The sequence below is a fragment of the Barbus barbus genome, assembly GCF_936440315.1.
Source record: "Barbus barbus genome assembly, chromosome: 8".
Lineage (NCBI taxonomy): Eukaryota > Metazoa > Chordata > Actinopteri > Cypriniformes > Cyprinidae > Barbus > Barbus barbus.
This window is the reverse complement of record NC_136736.1, coordinates 12,675,649-12,702,890: the sequence shown is the minus strand read 5'-3', so window position 1 is coordinate 12,702,890 and position 27,242 is coordinate 12,675,649. Positions and strand designations below refer to the sequence as shown.

Sequence of the window (27,242 nt, the reverse complement as noted above, 5' to 3'; positions counted from 1 at the left end):
GCTGTTTGCGATTGATTTGCCAATAATGAGAAAAGTTAAAGATGACTGATAACTTTAATTATTTTCTAAAGATATCACAATAATATTGTCTTTTAACCAAGATAAGTATGTAGTGAAAATCTGATACTGTCAACATATCCCATCTCCACAATGACAACAGAATCCTGCCCTCATTTGACTTAAAGGGAAAGGTCACCATAAACAAACAAACAGAAAATAAAAAACTGCCATCATTAACTCAAATTTTGAAAGATTTTGAAAGACTTCAGGGTCCAATCAGCAGTGGTCACAGATATTTTTCAATATATTTTCTTTTGTGTTCCACAAATAACATGAGGGCGAGTAAATTACACCAGAATTTTAATTTCGGTATAAACTATTGCTTTATCCCCAAGCAAGATCTCCTTATAGCACTGACACCTTTAAGCACCTGTTGATATCAAACTTAATACTACTGGATGATGTTTTGACCATATTTGAATCAACTTGATTAGTAGTGCCACACTACCAGCATGAATTAGCATCGCTAAACTGCATAATTAAACAAGGGTGCCATGTGTGTGCCATCTCCCAGCCGTCCCCCGCGCTGACCTGCACTGCATAAGAGCTTTAATTAAAACTACAGTGGGTGTTTTGCCCTCTGCTTCAATGAGCGAGTTTAGAAAAGGCAACACACAATCAGACACAGGGCCCTGAATCAGCCTCGTCACCCCGGGGCCCACGGTTCCACTGAGTCACAGCGCTCATACGAACCTGTGCGTCTGACTCACGTCCCACCAAGCGGCAGTGCGGCGTGATGTGGTGCTGACAGCTCTGGTGTGACACAGAGCCTGGGGACTGCCAGGGAAAAGATGGCACCTTCCCACAATGCCTCAGTGGGGGGACATGAGCGAACGAATGCCTGTGCAATGCTTATGACTCTCACCTAATACCTTCATTTTCTTGTTGTCTCTCTCTTTCTCCTTTCCCATTAAAAAGACTGGGATTGCTGGGAACCAATATCTAATATCTATTTTAACAATATATGTCTAACAACCAGGCTCCATAACAAACTTAGAGTTTACCTGAAAATTAAAGTTCTATCATCATTTACTCATCTTCATGTCCAACCTATACGACTTACTTTTTTTCCTGAAAATAAAAAAGATACACTACTGTTTAAAATTTTTGTGCTCAGCCAGACAGATTGACTGTTTTTTTTTAATACTGAATAATTTTTTTTATTGACTTAATCATTTTATTTTAAAGAAAATAATGCTTGTATTCATCAAGAACACATAAAAACTGATCATTTAAAATGATACCAAATCTTTCTATCTATAATCTTCTTTTGAACTTTTGAAAATCCCCCAAAAAAACCTCACAAAACATTTAAGCAGCACAACTGTTTTTAACATAGATAATAAAAAAATAATTCTTATGCATATTAGAATGATTTCTGATAGGGATGGGCATTTCTGATCATATTTCATTTCGATTAATCCACAGGTTTGAGAAAGGAGTACTCGATTAATTGGGGGTGGAGCTTAAGCAAGTGTGCGTCATAGCGACAATTAAAATATTTTTATTAAAGCCCTGTTAAAAATGTTGTTGATAAAACTATGACAGGATTCAGAAAATAATTAAATTAACAGAGATTATTAAAAATCACCATCACTAGTGGTTAATACAGTAAACATTTAAAAGAAATAACAGCTCAAGGTGAAGTTGAAGCATTTTCTACATGACGCATTGTATATAAAATTAATCACATAGCCTAGATACACAATATGTAAATGTTATATTACAAATTGTATTTATCTACACAAAATGCATGTGAGCTTGAACTAGGCTATGTGCTTAACGTAGTGGATGCGCTTCTCCCGTCTCCCGCTTTAAAACAACGGCAACTGAAGCCCCGCAAAAAAAAAAAAAAAAAGTTATTTTACAGTATTATCCCCATCAATATGTGTGTCTTATTATTTGTATAAACATTTTGGATCAGTTTTTAAAAAGATAAGATAAAAAGATGTTTTATAAAACAGATAAAACACACATGATAGCTACTCTGCTTTTCAGTTATTTTATTCAACTGTTATTTTTAACAAAATATTTTACTTCAGCAGCATCACAACAGCTGTGGATCAAAAACGTTTTTTGTAAAAGGTTTGCAAAAATAAAGTTTAATACAACTTCACCAAACGAGTTAAGTAGCCCATAGCCTAACGAAAATTAGAAGCCAGCATAATTTGGCTGCGTAAACTTAAATTAAAAATAGCCTGAATATTTTTACCACAGCTATAAAACTTAAAGATTAGGTAACATTTCAAAATGATCAGTCGGTAAAGGTAAATAAAATAAAGCCGGCATAATTTAACTATGCTGCTTAAACTTAAAACAAAAACAGCCTGAATATTTTACCATGCATGGCTAATAAAACTTAACATAAGGACTACATATTTTGATTAAAAAAGATCAGTCGGTCTACGTGCTCAGATGAAAGCCGAATGCAGAGTCTATTTACAAATTGGACCGGCGGTGGAAAAAACGCACTCAGCAGGCACAGAAGTTGTCTTTCCTCGAAACCTCGCGTCTGTAATACTGCGCTGTGAATTTTCCATTCATTTATGTAATGACAGGTTAGCGTCATATTACCATGGTAACGCATCGAACTCGTTGTGGAGTTGTAGACTAGTGTGGCGCTGCACATCTTACACTTGACTGTTTTTTCGTCAAGTTTTTCAAAGTGTTGCCAGACATCGCTGCGCGCTTTAGAAGCCATATTCGCTCTGTGCTCCAGTCTTGTCTCTAGACCACAACTTCTCGCAGCCATAACCAATCAAATATCAGACTACCGCCCAAATACCAGCATAACCAATCAGAAAGAATGAAAGCAAAAAAAAAAATTTTTTTTAGAGCCAATCGATCATCGTTTTCATGCTCGATCGTCGCTGATGCAATCGATTAATCGAGTACTCGTGCACATCCCTAATTTCTGAAAGATCATGTGACCTGAAGTCTGGAGTAATGATGCTGAAAATTCAGCTTTGCCATATATAAAAAGGAAAACAGTTATATTACAATAATATTATAAGTTTTATTTTTATTATTATTTTTGATCAAATCAATGCAGAATTGGTAAGCATAAAAGACTTTCAAAAGCATTAAAAAATCTTAAAGATCTAAAACTTCTAAATGGTAGTGTATTTTGAAGTCATTATTGTCCATACATGAAAGTCAATTGTTTTTATACTGGGCTGACTTTCATAAAAAGGACAAAAAAGCTAAAACAAGTATCTTCTTTTATATTCCAGGTGAATTCATTATAATATATATTTTTATTATTGGGTAAACTATCCAGTCCTTTGTTCATTCAGCTGGATACAGGTTAACAATGGTAAATTTGGGGTCAAAATATACAGAGTTCATGACGCTGCAATAAAAAATAAGACACTGACGCTTAATTGAGACATTAGAGCATCTACATCAATGCCTTGAAGTGGTTAATGGTTTAATTAGTGTTATTAAAGAGAGAAGAGACAGCCTCCGCAGTGATGCTGAAGATGACTCGGGGCAAGAGGCAAGGATAGAAGAGGAGTGTTACAGACACACACACACAAAGGATGACATAGACACAATGAACATAAGTATACTCATGCAATTAAGTGAAAAATATGAAAAGAAGATGTAAAAGCAGACAATGCCGTTCATCTGATGCAGCCAAGAGCAACATAAAGGCAATTTTTATACAGAAATGATCAAATTGGCCATACAGACACACACGCAAGCAAACACACACTGATTCAGTTTATCTTTTTGGCATAAATACAGAACTATTTTAGATCAATTCATTATTTTTCAACCACTGATTGTGCTGTAAAAATAAAAAATTAGAGCTCTTTGTCTTAACTAAGGAGTGGGAGTTACTACCCACACCAGGTCAGAAGGTGTTAGTCACTTAGCAGTGAAATGCCAAAAAACATGGAGTAAGAGAAAGAATTTGAAAGAGAAAGAGATGAAAAAGGTAGACAAGGGTCATGGCCGCTCTTATGTGATTTCTGTATGTCCGCTTTGTGTCTACGAACGCATGTCAGAGTGTGTAGTGAATTAACTTTCACGCACCCTGGACACGAAAAACCCAATCATTTTTTCATTAACTGGTTTAGGGAATCAGGCCAGGCGAGCGCAAACTAATTACCCTTTGCCAGAGGGGCCAGTAGAGGGAGGCAGGGAGTGCCAGCTGCCCAGTGCAGCGGTCTCAAAGCTGGGTGGGAGCGCGAGGGGCCTCTGTAGCCTCGCATTAGATGAGAGGGGCGGCTTGTATGCATAGATCTATGTAGATGTGAGCAGGGTCCAAAATGAATACCAAAGCCGCATAAAAATGAATTGTTAGTGGACAGTAGCATTGAAAGGAACATAATGTAGAGCCTACATTGAATTGTACAAACTACAATCTGACCACGAGTGATGCGAGTGACATACAAGTGTCTACTAAACACAGATGTTGCGATTCCTCAGTGAAGAAAAATCTGAATTCATGTGTTAATTTTTTTTCTCCAGAAGTCTGTCGCGACATATACTGTATGTGTGATATTCCTCACATTAAAGCACATATTAGGAACAAGTATCATAACATATGTACCATTTGTCACTAATACGCATGGGAAAACAAACCCTGAAATAATCCCACTCTCATGGGGACAGAATTTTATACACAAAAAAATATATTTATGGGCAGGTGTGTCATAAAAGCAATTTGTGAGCAAGTATAGGGTCCTAGTTGGTGTGGAGGAGGCGGTCTTACCTTGCTGGGCAACCCTGCTTGAAGATCCGGCTTCAGCTGGGGAAGAGCTCTTGGAGCGCGTGCTGAAAGGTGATTGTCTAAAGCAGTCGTCTAGGAAAGGGCTGGAAAATCACAAGCTACCATAAGATTCAATAAATGTGATTCGCTACATTCTGGCAGCATAATAGGTGCACAACAGTAAACCTACCTGTGTATGCCGAATGATGCATTGTCTTTGTTTTCGTTAGCTTTACTTACTTTTTCTGAAAAAGAAAAACACAATGGAGTTAAAAATAGGCTTGTTTTTGTGTTGTACTTACAGAAATCATATGCCACTAGTAGGTGTAAATAAGGCAATTATTTCTTAGTAGAACTATTCATTTATAAAGCTGACCATTAATCCATCCCTGATAAAAAGACAATCATAGCTGGTCTCCTGCAAATATTGTGTTTTACACGCTGGTAGATTAGAATGCTGTTTTGCTGGTAATGCAAGATCCAGTTTTGGATAATTGCTATAAAATAGTTTTTTCCCCCTTTAAAATTCATATGTCAAACTCAATAATTTCTGGTAATTCTGCTAAATGCAACATCCAGTTTTATCAAAATTGCTATAAAATAGTTGTTTCTTTATTTGTCAAACTCAATGATTTCTGGTAATTCTGCTAAATGCAACATCCAGTTTTACCAAAACTGTTTTTTCCTCATTTGTCAAACTCCATAATTTCTAATACATTTCTAATAAATTCAATGCTTTCAATAATAATAAAACAACAATGAAGTACATTTTTATAGTCATAAAAATAGTTTCAGTTAATTTGATGATAAATTCTCAAATATATATATATATATATATATATATATATATTACAATATTTTACTCAAGTAAATTTACGTTAGATATTTCTACCGGAAAAACAGAACAAAAATACTATATAAGAAATAATTCTGCCATGCATGCTGATTTAAGACCGTCTTTTCAGCAGGGATTGCAGTGGTTAAATTTTTTTTTAACCATGTTTTGCCAAACTGTTTTTAAAATCTCGAAAAACAGAGGGCAAAAGAGAACAGTGTCTCATGTCTGTCTGTCTATCTGCCTGTCTTTCTCTCTTCTGGTGGTCTGGTAATGACCTTGCTCCCTGGGTGGCACTTCCTAAGCCCCCTCTCCCTGACACCCTCTCGGTCACACAGCTCACAGAGGATGGAAGGGCTCTCTGCGTTGCCATGACGATGCTGCACAGGAGCAAGAGGGAGAGAGAGAGAGAGAGAGAGAGAGAGAAAGAGAGACAAGGGAAGTGTGTGCAACCGAGTGTGCTTGAGCCAGAATGTTTGAGAACAATCTGAGGGAGTCGAGGGTTGAGGGGTTATACATACACACTGTGCAGCTACACACCACTCCCATGGGGTAGGGGGGGAGGTGGGAGGGTGCGAATGGCGTGCGTGTGAGGTTCGTGTATAGATATATATATGTGTGAGTGGGGGGAGGCTTTTTGTGATCAGCTTCCGAGGTGCTAGATGGCATTTAAAGAGAGCCGTAGCTGGCAGCGAGGAGCGCTGGGGGCAGGTTTGTCTCTGCTAATCCTCAGAACGCTCTTGGAAGAAAAGCTAAATCCTGCCATCATTTAACACCACAAATATCCCTCCACTCTCTAGTGTGTCAGTGCAGCAATCAGAGAAGATGATGAAGAAGAAAACCTGAAGACCGTCGCTGCGGAGAGCAGCGTTTTTTTTTTTAAACGAACAGTCCGCCCTTTGTTTCTTCTGTCATAGAGACTTACCAGACAGTTTGAAAAGCAGCTCAGAGGCCATTTTGACCGATATGTCCTGGGAGAAGAGGTCATTTTGGGGGCGGGGCAAATGATCTGGGAGGTTAACCATTGGTTCCTTCTTCTCACATCCCCCTGAAGTACTGAAGCTCAGTAGACAGGAGGAGGGAGGGGCCAATTCTAGGGGCGGGTCCACTTCCATAGGCTCCGCCTTTACTATGACGTTCTGGTGGCAAGCTTCTTTGTTATTCTCTGAAAATGCAAATGAAAGTGAATGTTAATCCATTTGCAAACAACCATTATAACACATATTCTAATTAGCAGTGCATGCTAAGGATAGAGATTTCAACAAACTCCTAAACCTAAGTGTTAAACTTCCGCTTCAGGCAAAGATTTGAAGTAATGAAAGCTTTTTGCAGAAGTGGCTATTGCTATGAGTATATATGGTAACGGCCTCGATGGTTTGAAAACGTCTGACTCGAGACTAGAGCGGTGTCATTTGCAATGTGATAGTCAGTGGCTGTCCTGAGGCGAAATTGTGCATAAGATGCCTCCGGATGATCCTTGGAAAAAGTTACTGCTCTGAATGAGAGTGAGAGAAACAGAGAGGCACAATCCCATGAAACTGGCCACAGGTGATACTTCATTTCTTTTATTTTAAAAGTAATTCTGTATGCAATTTGATTTTGTCTTTGCAAATGTAACTGTAATCTATTGGAATACATACATACACTTTTTAGTATAGCCTGTTATGCTTCTCCAAGTACTCCATTTTTACCAAACCTGGAATTGAATGACCTCAAATCATGTGGTACATTGAGCAGTGGTGTTATTACTACAGATGCGCAAGAATATGGTACCATATTGACCATTAGATTATTGGTATCAATTGATTATTAAAATTATTAGAAGTCTTTTATGCTCACTAAGTTATATTCAATATATTGAAAATATTATATTCAATAATATAGAATAATATTGTGAAATATTATTACTGATATGATTTCTTTTTTGAATATATTTAAAATTGTAATTTATTTCTGTGATGCAAAGCTACATTTTCAGCAGCAATTACACCAGTTTTCAGTGTCACATGATCCTTCTAAAATCAATCTAATATGCAGATTTGCTGCTCAAGAAACATTGCTTATTGTTAAAAACAGTTGTGGTGCTTAACATTTTTGTGAAAACAATAGTACATTATGCTTTTCAAGAATCTTGATGAATTAAACGTTTAAAAGTACAGCATTTATTTGAAGTAGAACTTTTTTGTAAAAATAAGTCTTTACTGTCACGTGTGATCAATTTAATGCATTGTTAACAAATAAAATTATTAATTTCTTAAAAAAATCTTACTGACCCAAAAGTGTTGAACAGTAGTGTGTATCCTATTTTTACATTTAGATTATCTTTGCCATCATCTAACACTCATCTAACACATCTAACACATTAAATTTCATTTCACACTCATAGAATGGCAAATCACAAAATGAATATACTGTTGTGACTTCAAATCACTTTATTAGCTATTTATTGGTTATCGGCCATAACATAAAAATAATATAAAAATATGAAGGACCTGAGCCACACCTAGGCACCAGAATCTCTCAAAAAGAGGAGGCTCTCTTGAATTGGGTCAGTGAACACCCTGGCAATCTTATACCAACGTCATGGTAACGTCACCCACATTTTCTGTTTTGTGCAATGCAAAACCAAGAAGCAAGATTCTGTTACCCATAAGCCCCCTGGCCAAAGGAAACACAGACGTCAACTCACTGTCATGTGCAATGTATTTAAATTTTAGCCTGGTTGTCCACTTTGTGACTCATTTGAGTTTTAAACTGCTACAGAGACAAGGGCATCATTGAGATAAGGCTGTTACCAAAGGCGGTTAAAGCTGAAGCAGATGTCTATAATTTGGCTTAAAAAAAAAGGGTTTGAAATCTGGTCAAAATGACTGGAGTAAGAATGTTTTTTCTTAATCACTGCTCTAGGCTAAGCCAAAGTCAAAAAGAAAGAGTATAAAAAAAACCAAAGACCTCCTCCAAAACAATCATTTCCTAGTCCACCTCTTAAAAAAAGTGAACCTGAAGATCTTGTTTGTGCCAAAACTTCTAAAGGTTTCATTAACTTTCTATGGTTAGCCTAAAAAACATGCAAGCGCCACAAAAAGACAAAAAACACAGACAGTCAGTGAGCTCATAGGAACACCAGAGTTCTTTTAATGATAACCAGCTCTTGTAAACTCACTCAGCCTTTCTGATATAGAAAAACAAAGAGGTCTGCTCCCTACGTTTAGACTGGAGAAAAAAGGAGGGTAGAAAAACGTTTAGCCTGTTGGTCTTATCAGATCAGACGTCTGACAGTATGTACAGCTGAGCGGTAGATGGCATATGCTTCTCAGGGGTGACCACGCTCGATCAGACAGCTGGGGAGGGAGGCCGAGGGGGCGTAATCATATGAATTTAGTCTGGCCGGAGACGAGGGAGCAGGAGATTGTTGGTAGGCCGGGTGACCTCCACCCCTCCCGTTAACAGCGAGTACTATTGGGCAGGGTCTGTTGGAGTGTTGTTGTCTGGCTCTGACCTAGATTGTGTGTGAGTACAGTGTATGTTTACAGTGTCTGAGTGTGTGCGAGTGTGTGGGGGGGTCAGTAGTGTGTGCCCAGGTGTCAGGAGCTGGAGGAGGCAATGGCACACGGGGACACTGACAACCACTAGCCCGTTAATCCCTTAATAAAGTGCCTGGAGCCAGATTGAGGGCCGGGGTCATTTAGGGGACACGCAGTCTCCCAACACACACACACAGAGCAATGCACTCTCGCCTTGGGTTCAGTGACGTCAATAACTGCTTTCAAATGAGTAATGTAGAGAGCAGGTCACTATGAGGATGAGAGCACAACCCTAATCAGCAGTGTTTTGAAAGCATCTAAAATAGCCAGTGTGTTAGATATGCAAATTATCATGAGTAAATAAATGTGCAAATACAGAAAGGAAAATACAAACAAACACACACACACACACACTGAAAGCACAGGGAGGTTAAACTGAGGCTGACCAGTGGCAACTATCTGTTTAGCCATCTGGTCTATCAAAGATTCTTGCCTGTTAAACCTCTCGTGAGCTCTGAGAGTTATAAACAAGAGCAGATTTACGGAAAACAAATAGAAAACACAGGCACACCAAAGCTACAGACATATCGTGCTTTGGTGCTTATATGGGAAATGCAGGATCGAATTCAACTGGCATTGTGTCCTGATCCCATTTCCTGGTTTCTTACCAATGAGCACATATACACACCAATTTGCTGATAACTACCAAAATCAGGTCATGACATCCCATCAATAACCCGGCAATGCCAGAATATTACCTTTACAAGATTTTTGACGTGACGTCACAACATGATGTTCAAAAAAGCATTAAAGGTGCCATAGAATGCATTTGATACAGTATTTTAAATTGTTCTCTGATATCTACCACAGAAGGTATGTGGCTTAGGTAAGGGCAAAAAATCTCCAGAAACGATTTTACATGTCCATTTACAACCCTAGGATTTCTCCCTAGAATGAAACGGTCTGTTATTGGCTTATTTGGCAGGGTCATGAATAATAATGAGCTCTGCTCTGATTGGCTGTTTCACAGTGCTGCTCAATGTTGAGCCCTGCTCTGATTGGCTGTTTCACAGTACGGCTCATCAGCAAGAAGGAAGCACAGGGAGGAAAATATATATTTAAATACTTTCTCTCGCAGTTATATCGTCGGGTAATTATACTGTATATAAAACGCGGGCATCAGGGAGCCGTTATTAAAATGCGAGGCATTGAAACTGCTTTTGAACGATCCATCGATCGCGTTATAGTTCACTTTCAAGAGACGCGATCACACAAACTATGTTTACATTATGGAGCAACAGTACTTACCACACATTTCACAAGATCAGATGCTTGTCAGTGGTGCTCAGGATCTGTAAGTCATTCGCCATCATCCTCATCTCTCCTTACTGAGAGTGAAATCTTATGTACTGTAACAGGCTACCGCTAGCAAGGAGCTAACCATGTCCCTTTAGTGGCTCGCGTTATTTGCTTTCTGTGCCTTTCTGAATACAGACACCAACCCATCCCTGCACTTCACACCCCCTGCACGGCCTGGAACATAACATTTATTGTGTTATTTTCGCTGTTGTCCGCGCTTGTTTATTTACAATACCTGCAGAGCTTCTGATGGTTCGGCCGGCTTAGAACAAGGGCGGGTTTATGCAAATGTTGGGGGCGTAGTGATCCCGACTGTTGCGTCACAGTCGGTGTTATGTTCTGATTCGCCTGTTTTTCAGTGCTCTTTTTTTAATCACGAGATTTACATATGAAGGAGAAAACTATGGTGTTTGAGGCTCACTGTATGTCATTTCCATGTACAGAACTGTTATTATTTAAATATGCCAGGGTAAAGACAGTTTTTCATTCTATGGCACCTTTAAAACCCCCAGTGTTTTCCAAAATATCAGCAGGAAATTGGTTTAGAACTTATATTCTCCTCTGATGTTTGCAGTTTCTATGATCTTATCCTTCTTTTGTATGAGGCAAGAACACATTTTTATATTTTTTGGGGGTCAATAAAAGAGTGAGATTGTGCATTATATTTCCTCCTACTCTACCGTACAATGCATACTATGGCTGGATGCAATTAAATCCACAGTGAAGGATGCTTTTCTGTTACATATCACACATGTGCAGGTTAAGGGGTTTACATGGGCGAAATCGGGAAAATGGTCAAAAATATGGCTGTGTTTATCAGTTTATGCTTAAAGGAAAACAGTGTAATGTGTTTATATGACACTTGTGACCAGCTTATGAAGAACATGCATGTAAACATAATCAATGATTTCCTGTCTTTGACAATGAAAGGTGTGAGAAAGACAAATGAATATAGTGTTTCAAATTTGTCAGAGTACTTGAGGGTCCCACCATAGCATCATTTTTTGGAAACGTTGATTTAAATGTGCATTTATTAAACATTACATATAGAAATATCTGCTATTATGCTATGACTGTTCAGCACAAAGGTGAACACAGATAAAAAAAAATAGCAACTCCAGTGTATGAACTATAAATTAAAAGATTTTGTAACTTCTGTCATGTGAAAAGGAGGATCCACTTTTTCAGTCTCAAAGACCAACAAAATTATATGTGAATACTTGAGTGCATTCAGAACTTAAATAGTTTGAAATATTTATATTTCAGAAAATAATTTGCAGATTACTGATTATAAGTTGCAAAAAAGAAAAATGATTATACTAGGATAATTATTTGATATCTTCATATCTAATTCAAGTAAGCATTATTTTTTTATTTATTTCAACAGTAATTTAATTGTCCTATTTTTGTCATCCTCATCATCGTGACAATATATATCATGGTGATGATATAGAGACTCATTCCAGAGATTTTGCTATATTGTTTATACCGCTTTATGTAAATATATTCACACATTTCCACAAGTTACTGACATGCTAAAGTAAGAAAGAAACATGAATGAGAAAATAAAGCATGGGATGTGCTTGATGTTAAAAAGTTATTAAACCTAATATACTTTCTGCTGTCTGCTCTTGTCTGAATAACTTTTTTAGCTTTAATAAGATTAAATGTTGATTTAGTTCATACAGTGAAGATTGGGCAGTGCATTATTTTTAGATTTGATTATTCAAATTATGTTGTATTTCTTACTACTGTAAAACAGTAATGCTACTGTTAAAACCAGTGTACCTGAAAAACTGCACTGTTTTAAGTAGCATTTTTGTTTTATTGTATTTCTTTCTTTCGTTTATAATTTGCTTCTTTGTTCTTATTTTTCATAACAAAGAAATTAACAAAAAACAACTATATTGTGATTTACATTTTTATAATGAAAAAACATTTTTTAAATAAAATTTAGTAATATTGCCCACCCCTAAAATGCATTTTTTTTTTTTTTTTAATCAGCATCAAGATTTTAGGTCATCTCACCTTTTTGCTTTCCCTCTTTATTTTAAATAGTCCTCCATTGTGACAGATTAGTTTTCAGAAGTATGACTATTGAATGTACTTTCTCAATTAATTTGGCTCAAACAAACTGAATGTATAATAAAAATGATCTATAAAATCAATTAAAAGAAAACAAATGCTGCTAAAAATAGCCTCAGACAGTGTAAAACATGTCACTGCATTCACCCACCAGTATTTCTACGTCAAACAACTCAGAGGCGCCATATAAGAAGCTGCTGAAGGTTGGTGACAAAGACATGCGCTGCAAACTTCACCCTCATTTAGACAATAAAGGCATGAATCAACCAACGTTCCCACTGCATCCGTTTGGCATACTAAACAATCTGACAGCCTCAGAGCATTAGTCATTCAACACATGCAAACCTCACTTGTCACATGCACTTTGATGCACTGTACAGTAGCCTGAGAATATGAATTTGGAGGTGAGAGTGAGAGAGAAGAAGAGGGAGAAAGGGAACTGATGCACACAGAAGAGATGCAAATAGGGAAGAGGAGGGGGGAGCAGAGAAATCAGGAAGAGGAAACAAAGACAGAAAATTGGGATAGGTTAGACAAGATGACAGTAAATTAGTCAGGTGGACTAGTTTATCTATTTTTGTTTCATCTTTGAAAGCTTGCATTTTATTTCAATTTTTTTAAAGCCCAATTTTTAAATATTTTTTTTACAATATTATTTTATTATTAAACTTTTTTTTTATTTGTGTATACTGTATATTAATTGTATTCGTTTTTATATATATAAAAAATAATTAAATAATATTTTCACGTAAAAAAGAGGCAGATGGAGTAAACGAAAAGCTAGAGGTGAAAAGATATACAAAAAAAGAGAGGGTGAGATAAAGGTGGAGGAGAAGGATAGAGAACGAGGTTGTCATTCTGTACTACGTCTCCTCTGGCCCGACAGAAAGGATGACCCGCTTAGACACGAGGTGAAGAGTTCAGTCGCTTCAAAGAGGTGCAGAGCAACCGCAGCCCGCAAAGAGACAAGGGAGAGCAGATCCCAGACCAGCGGCCGAACAGCCTCTCAATAATTCAGCACATCACGATGCAACGCTCAACTCAGTTGGAGAGAGAAAGCAAGAGAGAATCAGTGCTCCACATGCCCCTGAAGATACTACTGGAGGGATCCTGGGTTGTGTGTGATATAGGAAATGGTCAAATTGCTGTGCAGGCTTCACAGTGGTTTCATTTCACGGGGAGGAGTATCTGGACTCTAGATTGGTGAAAAGGCTGTCTTTTTGCAGTTATAAAATACAGATGGGGAATTCTTTTAAGCTGGGGATGGGCGAGGATGGTCTACTATTCGCCCATCAACCAAGTAGATGATTGTTTGGGGCTTTTCTTCAGTAGGTACGGTGAACTGAGATATGCAAGCTCCCCAAGAAGGTTTGTGTGATAGTGTGCTAGTTAGCCGTTTGACAATTTGTATGTTAAAACCTTCTTTAAAGGGATTGATCACCCAAAAATAAAATTATGTCATTAATTACTCACCCTGATGTCATTCCAAACCCGTAAGATCTTCGTTCCTCTTCGGAAAACAGATTACGATATTTTTGATGAAATCCGAAAGCTTTCTGACCCTCAATAGACAGAAAGTGTCCTACCACATTCAAAGCCCAGACAGGTACCAAGAACATCGACAAAATAGTCCATGTGACATCAGTGGTTCAACCATAATTTTATGAAGCTACAACAATACATTTTGTGCGCAAAAATTACATCTTTCAGAAAGCTTTCAGATTTCATAAAAAATATCTTTGTGTTCCTAAAATGACTGAAAATGAAATAAGACACTGTGTTGCTAAATTAATATTTTTTTTACAATCTTAAACCCGGCTTTCCTGTAGCTTTCCTGTGGGATGGCTTTCCTGTAGCTCAAATAGTAGAGCATGGCGCTAGCAACACCAAGGTCATGGGTTTGATTCCCAGGGAAAGCAAGAGCTGGTAAAATGTAAAAACTGTAACTTGAATGCAATGTAAGTTGCTTTGGATAAAAGCGTCTGCTAAATGTAAAAAAAAAAAAAAAAACTTTTGTAATGAATCCACTATCAACAAATCCAAATTTCATCAACATAATTACTGTCGCACTTACAGTGTTCCTATTATTGTGCATAATCCATGGGTTCATTTTTCCACAGAACTACTATGGGCTAAATCTAGCCCATTTGTAAAGAATACCTGTCAGTTACTATGTTGAGGGGTTATTAAATTGCATTCAAACCGTGGCGTTTCTTAATAATTACTGAACAATGAACACATGCAAATGAATGTCTTTGGCCAATGCGTTGCTTTTCTGATTTCTAAAGTTTCATTCTACAACTCGAAACTACACAGGACGTCCTTTGTAACATCAAGTCCAGAGGTTCTGTTCCAAGTATCACCATTCAGGTGATCATCAATGACCACTGTATTAAAAGATTTCAACATTGGTCAAATAGAAATCTTATTAAGTTGAAGCTGTAGGACTGTGAGCAACATACTCATAATGCCATATTGTGATTAATATCAATATTTCTGACAAATAATGCTGCTGCAAGAGACTCAACCCTTGACTGGCCCTTTGCAGTTCAAGAGCCCTTAAAAAGACTTGTACATTTTGCACTCCAATTCCAAAATACTAATAAATAAAACCATCAAAATAAATATATTTATTCATTTAAAGCAATGCAATCTTAAAACTTCACCCGTCTGTTTAGAAGTACTTGAACTTCTCTGTCTGGTTTCATTATTGATATCATGGTCAAACTACAGTGCTGCATTCAGAGTTTATCAGGGAGTCAAAAACAGACCAGCTCACAAACTTTGATTGCAAACAATAATACCTCTCCTTTTTGTCAATTTCTTCAGTTTTGGCTGTTTCTTAATATTGCAAAGGAACAAAACAGACATATCAGTGTGGTCAGGCCAACATATAATCTATTCACTTCCAGCTCTGCCAATGTAAAACGATGGGCTATGCATGAGTTGACCAGATGTATAAATGTAAAATATACATTTTTACTACTGTACTAGTACTAGTGTTACTATACATACTAAAAAAAAACAAAAAAAACAAAATCATGGTAAAAAACAAAACAAAAACAAAAAATGAAAAATAACTTTAAAGGGGACATAACACACAGTTTCTACCAGTCTCATGTTAATCTTAAGTACATTATAGAGTAGTCCTTCATATCTCTGAAGAGTCTTTAGTTTTATCAGATTTATAAAATAAAAGATACAGCTGTACCGCTTCTCTCTAAACAGTCGAGATCCTGAAGGTATGAAGGAGTATATTTGGCACAGAAATACTCTGTCATACGTCCAACTCGTTTTTTGAGACTTGGGTAATGTTTAGTATAAGAATCCAACTTTTTAACAGTATAAATAAGTCAGAATGCATGAAATGGCATTAGACATCCCTTTTAAAACAAAATATTTTTTAATATGTATATTTTTAAAAGTGCAAATATTCAGGGTCATGCTGTGTACCACCTAAAGGAATTTCACCACCTGAGAGCTACTGGACTGGTCAATGACAAGTTTTTCATATTCGTTTTCACTATACACATTTCCAATCACTGAACAAATGTCACTGCTCTTCTAATGAAGGCCACTCTCTGTCAAAATACATTTCTTTAGTAATAAATTCTAAATTTCAAACTAATACCAGCTCATTGGAGTATGATTCTAAGGTGGGATTTTTGAGGTCATGGCCACCCAGCAGCCTACCACAGCATTTCTGGCTGGTATGGCTCATGTTGTCTTACTGCTGAGCTCTGTAATGATGCCTCTAATTGGCTTAGGGTATAATAAAAAAAGAACAAGAACATGGCAGAGAAGCGGAAGAGATGACCAGGTCAAGAAACAATCCCAACAAATACAGGTTGGGCTGTGGAGGATGAGAGGATGGAAGTCCTCTCTTAGGTCCTGTGTGTCCCCTGGTGTAGCGCCACATCAGGGTCCATCTGTTGAAGCCCAGGAAGCATCAGTGCGGAGGGACTAACACGGCAGTGGTAATTAGCCTCAGGATGCAAACAGCTACCATTAAACAGATGTGGGGGAAGTCGACACATTGTTAACTGGTTTGATGGGGGGGTGGGGTGGGGGAGGTGACCTACTTTAAATCCTGTGATGCAACACCTCAAAATGGGAAAGCTGCTATCCACACCATGAAACAAACTAACAAAAATTTCTTACTGATGTCTTGTCAGTGCTTAAGACCAAATCACTACAACCTAACCAGGCCCAGTGGTCAAGTTCATCATTTTGGTAACTTTCACACAATGGGACCATGAACTTGGGACCATAAATCAAATGGACACTCCCCCGGGAGCAACCTGGAGATAAGTGTCGTGAAGTTACATGAGCAGATGCACTTGTACTTCTGTGGCAGAGATGAACTACAGTGTCATGAACAATTTGATCCGCCTGGGTTGAATATATGCAGGACCCCAATGGGTAGTGATTTTTTAAAAGGGATACTCCACCCCAAAATTTAAATTTTGTCATTAATCACTTACACCCATGTCGTTCCAAATGCTTCATTTGTCTTTGGAACACAAATTAAGATATTTTGGATGAAAACCGGGAGGCTTGTGACTGTTCCATTGACTTCATAGTAAATTGCACTGTCAAGGTTCATAAAAGTATGAAAAGCATCGTGGTTCAATCTGAATTTAATGAAGCGACAAGAACACTTTTTCTGCACAAAGAAAACAAAACAACGACTTTATTCAACAATTCGTCTCCTCTGGTTCAGCGTAGCGCCATTTTGGAGAATATCCGCTGGACGCAAGCAGTGTACGCTCTTGTGTGTCAGCCGCATACCGTATGTGCTGTTTTCATTCAAATCAAAGCGTAAACAAACGTAGAAGACGTATCCTTCTGGCGCGACTGACACACAAGAGCTTAAATATCTTAAATTGTGTTCCGAAGACAAACAAAGCTTTTACGGGTTTGGAACGACCCGTAAGTGTTTAATGACAAAATTTTAATTTTAGGGTGGAGTAACCCTTTAAAGCTTTATTAAACATAAAAGTAAAACAAGAATTAAAATTTATAAATACAAAGTTCTGTGATGAAACTCTAGATGCTGAAGGCCAATAGGTTCTAACTAAATCTGTTATAATGACATCTTTATCACATGGCACAGGTGATTGGCTTCTTTTTGCATCAGCAGCCAATGAGCTTGCTGCTCAGCATTCAAATACTTGGCTAGAGCTTGCTGTAGCAGTTGAAGCAAGCTTCATAAACCCTCCACCTTCCCCAGCTCCACCTGTAGAGATCTGCTACAGGGTAAGTTTATGTATGTTTTATATGGGGGTTATTTCATATATTTGACACTGGACCACAAATTAAATGGGCAATTAAATGGAAAATGGGCATCCGATGACCCCTCTGAAGGCAGAGCTAAGTAAAATGTAAAGGTTTCCCCAGCTTGCCATTTTTAAAGCACACAGTCAGTGTAGAAACTGGCTTCACATGGACAACAACTGCAAAACATTAACTGTTAAAGGGGTCATCGGATGCTCATTTTCCACAAGTTGATATGATTCTTTAGGGTCTTAATGAAAAGTCTGTAACATAGTTTGGTTAAAATTTCTCAATGGTAGTGTAAAAAAACACCTTTTATAACCTGTCAAAAACAGCTTTTGTCAGAGCAAGCTGTTTTGTAGCATTTTCCTTTAAATGTTAATGAGCTCTGCTGACCCTGTCCCTATCTTCCGAGCTGCTCTCTGAGGGATTGTTTACTTTAGCCGCATTCATCGTGAAACTTGCTAACTAGCACTTTATTAGGAAAGGCGATTTGCAAAGATTCATAAAAACCCTTATACTCATTTCTTTGTAGGTAAAGCTGGAAAATGAATGATTCGCGCGAACATAGACACATTTAGGTAGATCAGGGGGCGAATTCCCTTCAAAAACAAACGTAATCCACTGCGTCTTCAGCGGTTCAGATGTCGGGAGTAAATGACAACTCCTATATTCATTATTACATCCAACAACAAAACACCTCAATCGCTTAATCTGAGACATTCTTGTCTTCCCCTGCACCAGAGTCGACACAATGGCGGACAGCTCTCAGCTCACTCAGGGTGGGTCTCAGGAAAGACGGTCTTGTCAATCAACTATCGTGGGAGTGGCCTGTACAGAACTATGTCATTCTGACAGGAATCTCAGAACATCCTGATTTTGGGATTTAAAATAGGGATTTAGAAAAAAACACTGGGCGGATTTTTATCATTATAGGGCGGATGTGTACACATGCTTCCAACACACATTTTTGTGCAAACAACTTGTAAAGTGAATTTAGCATCCGATGACCCCTTTAATATCATTCCTGAGAAGCTAAATGTAAGATCTACTTCTTCTCGCTGACGTATCATCTGATATTCTGTATTGCCGCTCGTTGTTTTTGAAAACAATGCAATGGCAAGCATGTCAAGTATAAACACTTAGTGAGTGCAGCGAGCAAAGATGGGCACTCGAGTTAGTGACTCGGACTCGAGTCGCATTTTTATAGACTTCAGACTTGACTCAGACTCAACCTGAAATGACTCGACTCGAGGAAAAGGACTTGTGAATATTTTAAAAGCAACTCAAGTCTTTTATCCTTAAATACTTATATAACTGATTTTCAAAAGGTGGACCGCATCCGCACCCCAGCATCCATGCAGGCCGCGAGTCGTAACTGCAGCACCATTTTAAGTGAGTAGCGTGTCAAAACAGCAGCGCGGATCACATAAGAAGCGTCGTTTATGGCGAATATCTTTCAGCGCTATATTCTCTAGTATTTTTATCTAAAGCTAAAAGCGCTTAATTCAAGCCCTTTCAGCTAGGCTCGCCAAGTTTATTTTTCTTACTATCTATTTATCTCTCAATAACCTATGACTCTGACTTAGGGATGGGCGATATATCGCATGCGATATGCATGCGCATCTCGTCAGTAAAGCCGGTTCCTTGATTAGCGCTAAATCTCCATCACCTGTTTTCAAATGGAGCGGCATTTAATACACGGAGCCGTAGTTCACTGACAAGCTACGCAATTTGCGTTCATTGTCGAAGGCGATATATCTGCAATAATGAAAGCGATATTGCGTAGCTTGTCAGTGAACTACGGCTCCGTGTATTAAATGCTGCTCCATTTGAAAACAGGTGATGGAGATTTAACGCTAATCAAGGAACCGGCTTTACTGACGAGATGCGCATGCAACCAGATGCGATATATCGCCCATCCCTACTCTGACTGTTCAAACCAGATGTGACAAGACATTTCTGATCTACATTTAGCATTATTAATCTGTAGGCTAAGAGCATTTCAAAAGAATCATGTAATTATAATTTGGAAAATTGTTGTTAGATGGCTAGGATAGAACTTAAAATTTGAAACTGCTGGTTATCTTTGTTTTCTGCTCAAGATGAGAACGTTTTAATTATTGTAGACCTTTTTAGTAGATAATGCTTATAATATATTTAAATAGTATAGATGTCAGGAGGAAAACCCTGAACAGAAACAGTGTTTTTGTCACATGGCCTCGCATGTATCTAAATGTAAAAGTACAATACATGTAAAAAAAAATATGGTTACACTTTATTTCGATAGTCCACGTTAGAAATTCTACTAACTATAACTTTGTAACTACATGTCAACTAATTCTCATTAATTCACAACTACATATCTTCTAACTCTCAGAGTAGACTTTTAGGCTAGGTTTAGGGTTAGTAGAATAAGCTGACATATACTTGCAAAGTTTCTCATAGTCAGTAGGTTGTATGTTGTGGACCCATCAAAGTAAAGTGTTAGAAGATATTAAGCAGACAGTTTACTAATACTCTAATGACTGTTAATTGACATGTAGTTGCAAAATAACTTACTGTTAGTACAATGTCTAAAGTGGACTATGGAAATAAAGTGTTACCAAAAATATATATTTTTATTTATTTATTTTTGTCCGGACTTTTGCTTGGAAGAAAATATAGAGGCCGCACCTCTTGTATGGCTTTGTAATATCTGTGTTACATATTTCCTTATGTGTCATGGTAGATAGGACTCTTATTATAGAATTTGATTACAGAAAAACTGTTTTGAACATGGGAATGGATTGAAACTTAAGTAACAGGCTGGATGTACATTAACCTTAACACCTCTTTTTTTTTTACAAAGCAGATCATAGATCAGATATTTTGTCTATAGCCTATAAAACAGCTTCGTAAATAGGAAGATTTCAGTACATGAGGATTATGAATGGGATTTTTTTCAGCGAGCCATTAAATTACTTGAGACTCAACTCGGACTTGTGACCAAAGACTCGAGACTTGACTCAGACCCCAGCGACAAAGACTTCAGACTTGACTTGGACTCCAGGTTAAAGACTTCAGACTTAACTCAGACTCCAAGTTAAAGACTCATGAACATCTCTGGCAGCGAGTTTGCGTGTGCAGTCTGCGGAGGTTCGCACGACAGTGCCAAACGACACTATAAACAACCACTACGGTACACAACCCACATAGCATCTCATGTAAAGCCATGTTAGATGGCCTTAAGAAGAACAAGGGGGTTGTCAAGACATCCTCGGTCAGCAGGGCAGTGTACTTATGAGCATATGAGCCAGACGGAGACGACCTTCCCCCAAATGACCTCTCCAGACTGCACCACTGCATCACACACACAAGACCACAGACGATGTCATTGTTTCCATGGCATTGATCCCCAGCCTGCAGCTAGCAGAGCGCGGCTCTTTAGATCCACTTGGTTGCAAGTTTGCACGCTGCGGTGGCCGCGCTGAGACGGATCTGCGAGGCCATGTCATGTAAAACTGCTTCAGCTTGACAACAAACAGGCTAATTGGTCCCTGTTCCTGGCCTCTGGAGACAGAGAGAGAGAGACAGGTTGAGGAAACACATCCTGGAGGTGGGGTGAGCGGGAAAGAGGCTCTCGCTTGTAGTACCACATGGAGAGTTTTGATGTGGGAAGTCACAGAGACCTCTCATTGAGCTTTACGCACACACATAACGCTCAACGACAACGTGAGCGAAGCGAACTTAGTCCTTTTCTCGCATCTTACTACTCTCCATACTCATAGACTTGGTTCTCTAGTTCATGTGCACACTTTCACTCACTCTCTGGGGAAACGTGGCCTGGGGCTGTGCAGTCAGGAAGCACACGTGTTAAAACCAGCTCTCTCTTGGTGCGGCTGAGTCACGCTGAAGTGTAAGGCATCATGGGGAGGGAGCAGCAGCAGCTGGTGTGTGGTGCCCGTCAAATACGCTGCTTTAGAGTGAATCACTCCCTATCATCCTCTGTAATGGACTACTCTAGATCTTGCTCTCTCTCTCTTTGACAAGTGATTTTCTCACTCATTTTCTGTTTATCTGTCTCTTTCTCCAGATCTTTTATTACCTTGCAAGAACGTCTAAAATCTCACCTCATAAAGAACTGTAGCATTACACAAAAAAGAAAATGTGGTTATTTTATTTCAATTACTTTAATTATTTGTATTTGTTTTTTATAAATGATTTAGGGCTGGGCAATAAAGTTCAAAGTATACTTCAGCCTTCCACGTTCCGCAACGGCTTTCTCACTGTGTGAGTCATGTAATTTTCGTTAGTACATCCACGTACACCGTCTGCGTGCAGCCCAATTTATGTGTCTGTGCAGACAGTGCGCGTACAACAGCACATGCACAAGGAGACTGCTGTTGAGAATCCACTAGGTGTCAAACTCATCCATTTGCACTCATCCATGCTTGAATACACTTTAAAATCTGTGCAGACACAGCTGTGCATGAGACGGAGTGGAACGCGGAAAACGAAGTATAGCTGGGCCTGAAATATGTCCAACAATGTTGAACTCTATTCCTTTTAACAACCTGTCACTTAAACAATCACCACAATTAGGAAATGACAACGATCCAATCAGGTCCAAATAGAAACAAAATCAAATAATCTCTATCAAATTTCTTGTAGTTTCACTCAGATTTACGTCACAATAAGAAAGAAAAAGCAATCAAAATGTCAGTTTTATACCGACTTCAAGATGGAAATCTCTCAAAATTCGATTATGGAGTCTGATTCATGGAATCACCCAAATGATTCATGATATACATGTTTTGGCATTGATTATTTTGTGATACTTTACTTTACTTTTACTTTTAGTCATTTAGCAGACGCTTTTATCCAAAGACAACAACTTACACATAGTAAGAAATGGTTATAAAAAAAAAAAAAATTTGATACAAGGGCAAAACAGTCACTACACATTTTGTTAAATTCAATTCGTTTGTCGGATTTGGTTTTTGTTTAGTTCATAATTGTTAAGGAAAGAATTGTTTTGCATTGACTAATTGATTTTAACCCATCTCTGATTAATATGAGAAAATTAAAAAGCATAACATTTTTTGGTGCTGTGGCTTTGTGGTGCATATAGTCTGACACAGTGCTCATGTGAGTTGTGCAAGTTCAAGTCTGGCTCACAAAACTACCATGATCGACCACTTTCTCTCTACTGTCTTATCAATAAAGCATTTTTCCCACAAATAAAGTTGCATCTTTGTGGCGGTGAGTCTATTTCAACTGCATTTAAACACAAAAGCGTACACAAAGTGGATGTGACACAGAATACTTTTTAGACCTGAACTTTTTCAATCCCCTTGTATTGTAGAGTTCAAATAAAGATTGGACCAGCGGCCCAAAACAGCAATCAATGGGTTTATTTTGGCAGAGGACTGCCCAGGATAAAAAGCACATTGACTGAACAACATGAAAAGGAATTGACCCTTTTCCTTCTGTCCAGAACACACGAGTGAGTGGAATGGACAGCAGCAGGTCAGAGGGAGAGAGCGAAAGCGCAAAAAACAAACAAAAAAATAAGCGAGTGAAATGGCAAAGAAAGAAAGGAAGACTAATTTTACAGACAAACACGAGCAAATCTAAACAGCTGCTGGATTTTATGATGACCTGACAGTGTTTTACATAATTTTACATAATGTATAGACATATTTCTGATGTAAATATACAAATTTTAGCTTATTCTTTAACCTTAGTAGTACTGTTGCATTAAGAGTCTTCTAAATATGACCTTAGCAATGTGTCGAAAAAAAAAACAGAGAATGCAAAGCACACACATCTCTCTCACACACACCCACTCACTCAATTCTCTGGCCTTTGAGTTTGAGCTCCTCAACAGCATTGATGAATTTAAGCCTGAAAAGGCACACACAAATATGAGTGCATGCACCAAAATACATCTGCTGACCTGAGAGCTTCATAAGCAGTTCAGAGGCCACTTTGACGTTGATGTCCTGGCTGAGTAGGCTGCTCTTGCCCAACATCGGGCTCCCCTCCTCTCGTGGCTTGGTGGACCCTGGGGGTCCTTCTTGGCAGAAGGTATAGCTTGGTCCCCTCTGAGAGCTCAGGGGCTCTTCCGCCTGGGGCTCCTCCTTGACACAGAATGTACCCTTTAGGGCCTCCTTCTGGTTCGCTGCTGTGGGGCAAGAAAAAGACAAGCAAGAGTTTTGAGAACTATGTCCTGAAGCCCATGTTTTTGTTGATGGCAAGGTTTAAAGTAGTGATCGACCGATATAGATTGTTTTTATAACCGATACCGATACTAATTATTTGCATGTTTATGTACCCGATAACCGATATGCAGATATATTTATTTACTGTTATAAAGTAAATAAATGACTGCGTGAAGTAAGTCCATACTTCACTTTGGTTTTTCCTCCTTTCAGTCATCTTAACAAAAAATGTTTAGAGAATTAGCAGTCTTTCATGCAGGGCTCTAGACTCATTCTTCCCACTGATCTCACTTTTGCGACTAACTTTCTCAGTTGGTCGCACGAGCACATAATTTGGTTGCAATTTGTTTTTTTGTTTTTGCTACAACATTTGATTAATCAATGCATGCTGATGAACTTTTATCATAGTTTATAATTATAGGGTAATGAAAGTGTTAAACATTCAACTCGTTCTTTTTCATCAGTATTATCTGTGATTTAAATTTTGTAAACAGGAATTCCTTTTTTCGTGCGCTTTCACTTTCAAATTTGCGATCTTGGTGTCACATTTTACAAGAAAAGCTAATTGTCTGTTTTGCTTATATCTATACACCTTTCACTTTTTAAGACTAAAACACCACAGTGTGGGTGGTGATGGCGCAGTGGATAAGACACATGCCTTTGGTGTGAGAGACCCGGGTTCGAATCCACTGTGAGACACCAATGTGTCCCTGAGCAAGACACTTAACCCCTAGTTGCTCCAGAGGCGTGCGACCTCTGACATATATAGCAATATATATGTAAGTCGCTTTGGATAAAAGCGTCAGCTAAATGAATAAATGTAAAACAAGATGGATTCATTGTTATTCTTAGTTAAAAAGCACAACAACAATAAAACAGTACGTTGACAATGACAAACTAGCTTACATAACATTTATTAACAAAAACGAATAAGACGAGGCATGGCACAGGACACATCACATGCGGTCTTATATACCGAGTATATTACAGAATGTTTAGCAAACTCTGAGGAAGCAAATAAATATTAATATATATTTTTTTTTTAATTAAGGAAAGCCTCCATAGCGTAACGTGAGGTAAACAGCAAAGAAAACAAGCTTCTCAAAACGAAAACAAAAAGAAAAGTAAAACTAAACTCGCTGACATGCTTTTTCTACAAGAACAGCAGCTGACATGTTTTTTCTACAAGAACACCAGCATGTTCACCTTCTCTGGTTTAAGAAGCGGTCTTTTACTTTAGTTTGAAAACAAAATCCTCCGTTGCGCTCCATCCGCGACGCGCACCTTCACGCTCGTGCTGACGCAGCGAGTATAAACCAGGCTCTACCCATGAAGTGAAATTTCAGTGAAATCTGACTCCTGCTATAATGTGCTGTGGCAGTGTTTAGATTTGCAGTTTTAGTAGGTTTATAAGCTGTTTAATAGGCTAAAGAGTGAAGAATAATTCACTGGATAATGTTAATTCACGGAATAATATTCTCTGGAATATGGAATATTGGAATATAACAAGCATTGTATTTTATTGCATTTCTCGACTGGCAGGCTCTATTTTTTGTCGTTCTAAATTATGCTGCTGACAGCGTGGTTTATCTATGCATTTACACATAACTATAGGCTACTCAAACTGCGATCGATTGCAGAGAATTTCCATAGAGTTGTATTAATTTAGATGTTTATAAACGAAATAATGGTTATATAGTAAGTGTTAATACAATTTAGGGTGCTTCAAAAAAGTTAATCTTGTTAAAAGTTACATGCAGTGGCTGTGCTGAGCATTTCTTGAGCATCAACCGCTGAGTGAACAGCAGTAGGAAAGCGGCTTCACAAAACTAATGATGAACATAGACAGCAGAGAGAGAATTAAATTCAATGCTTTTATTTCCAACATGTAATCATTCATGGCTGTATTATTTAATTCATGCAAAGTTACGTCTTTATTGGGAGAGGACTTGACGGATTATCTACGTGACTCCGACTTCACGAGACTAATAGACAACAGAGAGAGAATTCAATTCAGTGCTTTTATTTCCAACATGCGCTAATTCATGGCTGTGTTATTTCAGGCAAAGTTATATCTTTATAGGGACAGGGCTTGACAGAGTATCTTATTTATCATATTTCTTAGAGCCAAGTTGCATAAACTACATATCAGGCATTTATGTAACACATCTAATTTGTGCATTAATGACTGTAATATTAAATAGTTTACTAACTACAGCAAATCAAGTACCTGCACGGCGTCGTTGTTGTCTCCCCTCCCCTCAGATCCTGCGCGCAATTAACAAAACACCCACAAGATGGCGGTGTTTATCGGTGAATCCGATATTACAAAACCGATATCTGATTGTAGAAAAATGCTTAAATATCGGGAAAAATATCGGTAAACCGATATATCGGTCGATCTCTAGTTTAAAGGGTATGTGACTATATTCCATGTCTTCTTAAGTGGCATGATAGAAATGTGTGGCTAATATTATGGTTTGTTAGTTAGTTTAGTTAAGTCTGCATCAATGCAGAAGATGATTTAGGGGTTTTGTGTTTGCTTCTATTAATAATTAATTGTATAGCTTTGGCTCCATATTAAAAGAAAGGAAACCTTTGGGGAAGACAAGATAAATAGATCAAGAAGTAATAGGCTAAATGGTCTTTTTTTCGAATTTGGTGGACATGATGAGCCTTCTGGGCTAGACTGAAAGCCCAGCAGAAACAATTTCACAGGCAGTTTTATGTAAAATATGGACTGTGTTGTTTCTGAATCATCTAACAGTGTGAACATCTAAAAGAGTGTGTATGCTGACTGTCTGTAATTACACAGAAAATGATTGATGATGATATATTTCCTCCGAATTCCGATGAGTAAGAAACATTTCTTTTCTCACTCAATATGCTGTAAAAGTGGGCCATTTCTAATTAGGCTTCAATGAATAATTAATATTAAGACATGGAACCCCTTCTTATTAGTGCCAGGAACAGAACACAGGCCACTGGTTCGATTTGGCACTCACATGTTTGTTTTCTATGTTGGTTATAACTTTGTTTTTATATCTAATTATATTTTCTTTCCCCTAATATTATTGCTAACCCTTTTGCATCTTTTGAAAAGTCAGTAAGATTTTTAAACGTTTTTGAAGCAGTCTCTTATGCTCACCAATTTGACATTTATTAAATCAGAATTA

At 38.0% G+C, this 27,242-nt stretch overlaps 1 protein-coding gene across 5 annotated transcripts in view; it reads right to left on the bottom strand.

The window, feature by feature from the left end:
- The window catches only part of LOC306873565 (zinc finger protein 827-like), an 82,458-nt gene that overhangs the window by 13,854 nt on the left and 41,362 nt on the right, over window positions 1-27,242 (bottom strand). For all 5 annotated transcript variants that reach the window (XM_079422956.1, XM_079422957.1, XM_079422960.1 and 2 more), the window contains exons 5-8: window positions 23,802-24,029; window positions 6,541-6,780; window positions 4,971-5,025; window positions 4,784-4,884 (exon numbers count right to left, since the gene is read on the bottom strand). In XM_079422956.1, coding sequence (XP_079279082.1) covers window positions 4,784-4,884; window positions 4,971-5,025; window positions 6,541-6,780; window positions 23,802-24,029 — 624 coding nt within the window. The remainder of the gene's footprint in view (window positions 1-4,783; window positions 4,885-4,970; window positions 5,026-6,540; window positions 6,781-23,801; window positions 24,030-27,242) is intronic.